This window comes from Mytilus edulis, chromosome 11, assembly GCF_963676685.1.
Source record: "Mytilus edulis chromosome 11, xbMytEdul2.2, whole genome shotgun sequence".
NCBI lineage: Eukaryota > Metazoa > Mollusca > Bivalvia > Mytilida > Mytilidae > Mytilus > Mytilus edulis.
Genome location: NC_092354.1, coordinates 77,465,138 through 77,474,983, shown reverse-complemented (window position 1 = coordinate 77,474,983; position 9,846 = coordinate 77,465,138). Strand labels below are relative to the sequence as shown.

The 9,846-nt window shown below is 32.9% G+C and overlaps 1 protein-coding gene across 1 annotated transcript; it reads right to left on the bottom strand.

Moving 5' to 3' along the window:
- Positions 1–2,562: 2,562 nt before the first annotated feature.
- On the bottom strand, positions 2,563–8,517 carry LOC139496331 (uncharacterized protein PF3D7_1120000-like). Its single transcript, XM_071284848.1, has 3 exons — positions 8,104–8,517; positions 6,290–6,327; positions 2,563–4,396 (listed from the first exon to the last, which is right to left on the bottom strand). The coding sequence occupies exons 1-3, from the start codon at positions 8,387–8,389 to the stop codon at positions 3,623–3,625; spliced, it is 1,098 nt and encodes a 365-aa protein (XP_071140949.1). The 5' UTR covers positions 8,390–8,517; the 3' UTR covers positions 2,563–3,622.
- Between the last annotated feature and the right edge of the window lie 1,329 nt (positions 8,518–9,846).

Here is a 9,846-nt window from a genome sequence, read left to right as displayed (position 1 = left end):
TTGTTGGTTGCTTAACGTCCACATTTCATGCATATTCAGGACGAGAATTATTTAACAATGAATTCAATAAACAGGTCCTGTTCTATAGAGGACATCATGGATAAAGTTCGGTGAAATTTAGACTGCTACTGGAAAATAAGGGTAAATTGAATAGGCCCTCCTACGATCCCCTCAAAGATTCGTTGCATGGTAATCACACATAGCGTGGAACTCTATCAACAACACGAGGCATCATGTTTAACGCCCCTATGTTGATCGGACCGGATGCGTACATATATATACTTGCATACATTCTGCACCACCAAACGTAGTACGGTACACCTTAATTAGAAAAAGGTTTTACTGCGGTCGGTAAAAAACCTGTAGTGCATATTAACCATATTTCTATTCCCCAGTATGTCTAAATGGGGAGGGGTGCATGTGAGTACTGGGAGAAAGTAAGTAAATTTTTGACAATAATGTTTAAGGAATTTAGTAAAAAAAATGGACAATCATAATGTACAATGCATCTAACAAACAATAACCTTTAGATTCTTCTCCCGATTTACATATCAACACTGTAATTGTGACAAGATGTTGCCAAAACTACAATCACAACCAACATGTACATACCAACAATATGTCAATTTAACTGTACTACGCATGCGTAATACATGTCAATTACATCATGGGTTCCAAGAAATATTAATTTAAAAGGAAATACAATTAACATAGAAATAAGGAAAAGTGGCGTGATTGCAAATTAGACAACGATCCACCAGTGGCCAAATAAAGAAGACATAGGCGAATATAGGTCCCCTACGAACGAATAGAAAAACAAATAGCAAAATCAACGCAGTTTATGGTGATACCTAACACTACAGGGAGATAACTCTGTAATATCAGCTAAACGTTTTAATTACGTTGCCTTGTGAAGGCAATATAAAGCTTCACAATGATCAAAATTAGTGTTTGTCAAACTGCTATATAACCAGTGTTATTTTTCTGATAAAACGCTTGGTTCAAATTTTTTGATTTTTTTATATTTTTGTTAAAGGGCCAAAGTAAATAATTTGTCAAAGTTTTATGAAAATTAAACGCGCCAAATTAATTTAAGTGAAAGTTTTGGGTACCACCTTATGTTGAGAATAATGAGGGAAATAATTGCTGTGTTTTGTTTACATGGTCGTCCATTCACAAACTTTACATTAAACTTTTTCTCAGTTTAATTCAGTTTTAATTCATCAGATCAGTTTACACAAACATGAAATCTAGAAGAAAAAAATCCACACTTGACATATTTGGTTTGAACGAGCCAAACATGAACTACCTATAACAAAAACAAAACAATTTAAAAAAAAATAATAATGTTAATATAAAACTAAACTTTAATAAATAAATAATCAAAATTCTACAACAAAACAAACAGTTAAAGACAAACAGAAAACTACAACAAAAAAAATTGACAAATTATCAAGGAAGGACAGACAACTAAATGAAATAAAACAATAGTTCGTGTATGTACATGTGTGTATGAACTTTACATTATCAGTGCATGCGTGATATATATATATGATATAAATATCAATATGTAGATGATGAATAAATATCGTTATGTAAAAATGAACGTCTGGAAACGGCTCCTTTATTTCTGTATTGTTAAGTCTTTCCACTATTTTGGGGAGAGACTTATTGTTTTTGTTCGGATTATTTTTTTTTCTTCTTCCGTCAAATTTGTTTCCTGTTTTGTGGTTTTGCAAGATGGCTCTTAGATTTTTTTTTGCATATGATATCAAACAGTTATTGCGTTTTTGGGACTGACCCTGTTTAGTCTTAGACTTTATATTGAAAGAGGTATCTCCCTAAACAGTTATTTACTTTGTGTTGAGATATCCTTCATAACCGTACCAGAAAACGAAAAAGTTATTTTACAAAATCAATTCGTCGACTCCATATGACAGTTATTTCCCTTTTTTAATTTGACATAAATGATATGTCAATGTTTAACATGAATGGTATTTGATACAGACCTAATGTTCGTGTCTTTTAAGTCCTGGGTTCATATTAAAACAAATTTGAGGTCAAGGTCAAAGTTCAAGGTCATGTTTAGATCTTGACTATTCATTGTTCTGATATCTCCTCCGTAACCGTAAAATAAAACGACAAAATTATTTTACTAAATAGCTCGTCATATATCTTGAGGATGATATGTAAAATTTAACCGAATCAACTCGTAGACTCCGTATTACAGTTATTTCCCCTTTTGAATTTGGCATAATTGATATGTTAATGTATCACATGAATGGTAAGTAATACATACCTAAGGTACACGGATTTGAGGTCATGGGTTCATAAAAATAAATTTGAGGTCAAGGTCCAAGGTCAAGTTCTAAATTTTGACTTTTCATTGTTCTGATATCTCTTCCGTAACCGTGAAAGAAAGCGCCAAATTTATTTAACTTAATTGCTCGTTATATCCTAGGAAAAAATTGTCAAATTTTAACGGAATCAATTCGTAGACTCCATACTACAGTTATTTCCCCTTCTGAATTTGACAAAAGTTATATGTCAAATATCACATGAATGGTAAGTAAAACATACTTTAGGTGTGTGTATATGAAATCCTGGTGAACTTAATAAAAATGAATTTGAGGTCAGGGTAATAGGTCAAGGTCATGTTGTATGTTTTGACTTTTCAATGTTCCGAGATCTCGTCTGACAATCTTAGAGATATATTTACAAAGAACTAAATGCTTTCCTCATTGGACTGAAGATATGATACAATTGGTTTAAAACAATCCAATGAAATCTTTTAGGAGTTATTGTCCCTGAAATGATTCAATTTAAGGTAAATTGATTATTTCACGAACATGGTACATGATAAAGCCATGTTATTTTTTTTGCAAACTGTTGGTTGACAAATTGATAAATATCTCCCGTAAACGACCTCGAGTAATCGAAAGAAGCCATTTTTGCACTTGGAAAAGTACATAGAAACTAGTAAAACATCAGCTCTTTATTAGTATCTTGTTCGAAACTATGTTAATGTTTAGTATTATATAGTATGTTTTTTTACCGCGACCGTGCGAGGGCTGCATAGGCAGTCAAGGTCGTTAAACACTTCCATTTGTTTGTATGTTGTTTTTTTTATATATGCATACATATTACATAAACGTATCAAAAGAGACTAGAAGTGACCTTCACTTTACATGAAGTACCTACATGTAATATAACAATTATTACAGGGGGAAAGTATATAGAAACCATATATTCGAAATAACATCAGAGAAGTGGTATTCATTTTTTAAGTAATTAACAAGCTCTGCGTATTGTTCAGTGAGCCCCGTATTTTGATGTAATATGATGCAAACTGAACATAGACAAACAAAAATATTACAGTCATTCCTTAAACAACATTCTAGGTGAAGGTATGGATGGATTTTTGAAGAATAGAGAATAATGAGCAAAAGGTGCAGAAAAGAGGGCAACACATAAAGAATAAAAACAAATTAGCAAAAATAATACAGAATAGACAATAATGTTTAAAATAAAATATAATACAGAAAAGTGGTATAAAAATCAACGGGTAACAATTACTTGGGGGTCCATCCATCTAGACCCTCGATTATGTGGTCCATTATGTCTAACGACCAAACTTTTTAGTGTACTTGTTTTGTTTCTGGTTTCTGGGAGATTTGATTGGATTGACTTCCAATTGTCTCGGTGCATTTCTGTTAATTGTAAGTAGTTTGATAACATACTCCATTTTATCGTCAATTTGATCAAATCTTTCATCGTGAATTTTCATATTTTTTTCCATATCTTTGCGGAGTTCTGCCGAAATCTTCTCTCTTTCTTGACGCCCAGCTTTGAGGTGCACCTGAAGTTTTCCAACATTATTACGAAGAGTCATGATATCATTATTCTTTTCATCTACGGTTGCTTTAAGTTCCTGGATTTGGTCTTCTAATGTCGCGATCAAATTGTTGTAGTGTGTCGCCTCTTCGGTCAGTAATTGAATGGTGGTAGTCTGCTCTTCCATTCGAAAAAGTAGTCCTTCGGAATCAACGTGACCCCTTACATCGTTCGGAAGCTCTTCCAGTGGACCATCAACGGCATCAATTCCAACATCTTTTCGATCTTTAAATAACTTCGGTCTGAGCTCGACATGTTTCCCCTTTTGAATTTCTTTGTCTCGCTTTTTAAGTTCGTCTTTTATATTTGACGCTTTCTTTTCAACTTCTGCCAATTGACACCGTAACGAATCGATTTCCTCTTTCAAAATTTTTATATCATCCGATTTGGTTTCATTATCAGATTTTATCGTCTTGTACTTAGTAGAAAGTTCAGTGTACCTCATTTTGACCAATTCTCTCTCTTTAATTAATTGAATTATCTCTTCCTTCCGGTCATCAAACTACAATGCAGATAAAATTGTTTTTATTATTACATTATGAAAAAGAGCACACAAAAAAATCAACAATTTGATTGATACACAGCAACTATGTGGTGTTTTGCGTTTAAATATACCAACGAAACACGCATAACTCCACGCGCATTTGCAATGCATCTCCAAAACAGCTGCACAAATTCAATTCTTATGAAATACTAAAAATTCAGGTTGTTGCATATAAAGTGCTTTGAAAATCAACCACTTGTTGTAATGTATAGAAACATTCACAATCTAATGTAAAGTATGTTCGCTTCTTTGTTTAAGAAATAACACTAGAACACACCCGCACAACCGCGAAACCGTGGGCATTTAGAGCGCGGTTTTAAACTTAAAATATGTAAAGTGTTGTAGGATGATTTTTGGTGAAAGATTTAATGACCGGAGAACTTCAGGAAAGGTATCAAAAGTCAAAGGTACTTTTGGACAGGACACTTGTTTTTCTACCCCTCCTCTTTTCCCCAAAAAATTCCCATTTTTTTTGTTTTCTATTTATTTCAATATGAACATTCATTACTATAAATAAAGTGTATTTGCTTTTTACTATCAATTCTCAGTTTACTAATCAATCCACGGTCATTGATATATTTATTGTATAATTCTCTATTTAAATAATATAATTAGTGACCCGATGAATTTTTGTAAAAGATTTTATGACTGGAGAATTTCAGAAAAGGTATCAAAAGTCATAGGTACTTTTGGGACAGGACAATTGTTTTTTTCTAGCCCGGCTCCTCCTTTCCTTTCCAAAATTCCCATTTTTTTGTTTTCTATAAATTTCAATAATGTAAGCGTTTATCTGTATATTATGAACATTCATTACAACCCTCTCTATCTAATAAACTCTGTGACCGCCGTGTATAGTAAACTTGAAAAGGATAGCAGAAAGCAAATGAACTTTATTCATAGTATATGTATGTTGAAAGCTCTTTAATAGACTGTTATAATGATTTCTACAGACACGAACCAACGACAACCACTGAACTACAGGCTCATGACTTTAGGCAGGCAAATAAAAGAATTGGGAGTTTTACATGTTTGAAGGCACCCCCTCCTTTCGACAGTGGCACAACACAAGAAAAAAATATATAAAAACAATATGAGAAATAGCAAATAGCAGAACTTAATAACAGGCTCTAGACTTAGAACAGGCTCATACATAATGTGGCAGGGTTAAACATGATTGAAGTCACCAACCCTCCTCCTAACATAAGACAACTGTGTAACAGTACATCATAAAAAAAATATAAAAATCAAATGCAAAGGGATTAACTTATTAGATGAATGGCAGTGTATGTATACCTCCTTTCACCAAAAAAACAACATAAAACAACAAAAAAAAAAAAACCCCAAGAAAAACAAAAAGTACAGATCTGAGGGTACTCAAAGTTACTGACAGTTAGTTCAAAACCAATAACACACAATTACAAAAAAATATGTATTTAACACTTATATTCCATCCAACGTCAATGAATTTAGTTTTAGGATGTTATTAACAGTCATGACATTTGCAATGCCAAAATATACGTACATGTACAATGTAGCGACGGTTTGAAGTATCATGAATATGCATATGTAGGCCGTACGGTGACCTGTAAAAAAAATTGTGCGCACAAGTTGAAAAGTTGTGCGCTCAAGATTTAAAGTTGTGCGCTCAAGATTTAAAGTTGTGCGCACAAGATTTAAAAGTTGTGCGCACAAGATTAAAAGTTGTGCGCACAAGATTTAAAGTCACGCGCACAAATATTCTAAATTTCATCTTTGGCAATTAAGGAGATCCGTATCATTTAGTCTCATTTTTTTTTAAATAACTCTGCACAAGTTAAATCACACCGTCACAAACAGTATTATAATACTTACCACAAAGAATGAGTCCTCTTTCTGTAATTGGGTTTTATCTGAAACATAAGAATGAAAATGTATTTGCGGCACCCAGTGCAACTTTAAGAATTTTTTTTAATGTAAAGCATTCAAGGGGATATTTTTCTAATAAAGATACACACTTTGTGATTAAATTTTACTAAATATGGATAATGAATATTAAAATATAATTGTTGTAGCCTGTTGTATTGATTGGACTACGAAAATGCATTTATTTATTAGTGGTTTGACTTGTAAACAAAAGTCTCTGTTAAAAGACTAGAGAAACATGTACTAAAAAATAACAATCGGTCCCATTCCTCAACTATTCAGTCTATATACATGTAGTTGTACGAATCACAATAAACCATTATAGTCTTGCAATATGTTAGGATTTGTCTTGTTGTTTATTTATTTTATTTGATGTTTTGTATTTTCTATTGTCTATGTTGTGAGTAAAATTAAAAAAAAATATAACCGACTTACAAACGACTAGTGTAAATCCAAAATGCTTCTCATATATGTTATGATGGTATGATACTAAACCCCTAACGGGAAGGATTGTGCCTGATGTTCATATGATGAAATCATAATCTTTCAGTCAGTTCAATTAAAGTCTGGAGCTGGCATGTCAGTTAACTGCTAGTAGTCTGTTGTTATTTGTGTATTATTGTCATTTTGTTTATTTTCTTTGGTTACATCTTCTGACATCAGACTCGGACTTCTCTTGAACTGAATTTTAATGTGCGTATTGTTATACGTTTACTTTTCTACATTGGTTAGAGGTATAGGGGGAGGGTTGAGATCTCACAAACATGTTTAACCCCGCCGCATTTTTGCGCCTGTCCCAAGTCAGGAGCCTCTGGCCTTTGTTAGTCTTGTATTATTTTAATTTTAGTTTCTTGTCTACAATTTGGAAATTAGTATGGCGTTCATTATCACTGGACTAGTATATATTTGTTTAGGGGCCAGCTGAAGGACACCTCCGGGTGCGGGAATTTCTCGCTACATTGAAGACCTGTTGGTGACCCTCTGCTGTTGTTTTTTATTTGGTCGGGTTGTTGTCTCTTTGACACATTCCCCATTTCCATTCTCAATTTTATTATGAAATTAATACATTAACTTGAACAGTTACGTAGTAAAACTCCTGTAAAAAGTAAGCCAGTATATGTTTAAGTACAACCTTGAACAAGGAGCCTTAACTCACACTCAACAGTAAGCGATAAAGGTCCAAAACAAACGACTAGTGTAAAACCATTCGAACAGGAATACCGACGGTCTAATCTTGATAAAAAACGAGAAACGAGAAACACGTATATGAACTACATCAACAAACGACAACCACTGACCAACAGGTTCCTGATTTAGGACAGGTGTTGACAGATGATAGATCTGTCACAAGCGCTGTTATGTTTGTTCCAAGTCGTATAATGATCTTTGATGACAAAGGAGAGACCACAAACTTCACAATATTTCCAGTTTTTGATAGCTATTGATATATAAAAAGATTGAGATATGATTGTCAACGAGACAACTATCCCACATAGTCCAAAACGACATGGATTTGTACACATGTTTTTGTTAAGATCTTCGAGAACTAAACAGAGAAATAAAGATGTACTAGGCATTTAGTTTTGATAGCCAATAATATATTATCAGAACTAGTGGCTTGATTATCACTGAAACAACTATCCACCGAGACCAAAATGATGTGGAATTTTATAAATATTTTTGTTAGAATCTTTGAAGACTAAACAGAGTCATATCGTAGTAACCAAATCCAAAATGCTTTAAATATTTCTTGATTTTCTCACCTTTTCGACAGCAAACATCAGTTTTCAATATTTTGTCAGCCACGTGACCGTTTCCAGATATTTTCAGAGCTTCAATCAATGAATCAAATCCACCGCGCTTCATCAACAATTCTAACAAAATATGACATTGAGTGTCCGGACTTTTTTCTGCTAGTATCTCCGCCTTTTCCTCCATACGTATAGAGTCCGTCTCGATTAACTTGTCCATTACTTTACTCAACTGAGTGATGTTTTCCTTGAAGAAAACAAGATTTCTTTTTATACGTTTTGCAAACGCTGCGTCCATTTTAGTTATTGATCACTGCAGTAAATATTTTTCCTGTTCTCTTCTCCATATATCTAATATTTGTGACCTGAAATAAGTCCAACATATATTCTTACTGAATTTCCGAAGACCTTAAACATTTCATAATTATCTTTGATGTATTGTTTTTAAAATTGTTTGGCTTTAAATGTGTGTGTATATACAATAAATTGAAAAGAAATTGTTAAAAAACGAGTTTTAAAAATAAAGACTAATTTGTAGCAAATTAAATTATTGCATTGTCATATGAAATTGGAAAAACCTCAGGAGGCGTAAGACACGTGATCTATTGTCATTTCAAATAATAAAGGACGACATATATGAATACATTTAGTATACTGTTCTGTAGTATAACAAAAACTTGTATTATAACTAAAATAGAATAATTACAGTAGTTTCTAGTAACTTGTTGATAAAATGTTTGAAAACTATAAATAAAAGGTGAAGTAGGGTAAATGTGACTCAACCCTAACGACATGCACTTTTGAATCACAAACATTTGGTCGGCAACTAAGAGTCTCCAATAACAGACAGATGTTTGTACAGACTTTACGTTCATCATGTGGATCATGATCTGTTTACCCCTCCAGAGCACCTGAGATCACCCCTAGTTTTCGATGGGGTTTGTCTTGTTTTGTCTTAAATTTTCTATGTTGTCTCTTGTGTACTATTATATGTCTATTTGTCTCTCTCTTTTTTTTCGCCATGGCGTTGTCAGTTTAAGTTTTATCTATGAGTTTGACTGTCCCTCTGATTTCATTCGCCCTTCTTTTTACAACACTTTCGTAACACGCTAAAAATTATATTAATCATTACTTCAGTTCTCATTGTAATGAAGCTTCATGATAATCTGTAGATATTCCGAATACATCATGGCTTAAAGTCAAACAATCAACGAATTGACAAACGTCTGAATATATACAATTCCAAATTTTGATAGATTTTGAAATATTTCTTTTTAATAAAATAGCCCAACCAACTTAATCATGTTAGATTATAGGTATTGTGACTTTCGAACATTTATTTCCTTTTGCAACATTCTTCGATGACATTTCATTTATTATTCACAAAACATGTCAAATGTGCAATTTTGACTTAATTACCAACGACTTGTTACTATTTAGTCTTGAAATACATTTTAATTCCACGCAGAAATTGGTAAAAGTAGTAATATTTGCTTTATCTCTAACTTTGTATTATAACAATAATGAGATAGGTATCCGACAACCTAGTATCTATAGTACGTAAATGACAAGGAACATCTGCCTCCTATTCTCTTTTATTTAGCCACAACAGTCATAACTTCAGAATGAAAGCATCCTACTTGCAATGTGAGGCTCATCCTCAAGCTATGCATTACAAATATATCTTTTCATTCTCTCTTTCTCTCTTTCTCTCTCTCTCTCTCTCTCTCTCTCTCTCTTCTTTCTTTATATTTA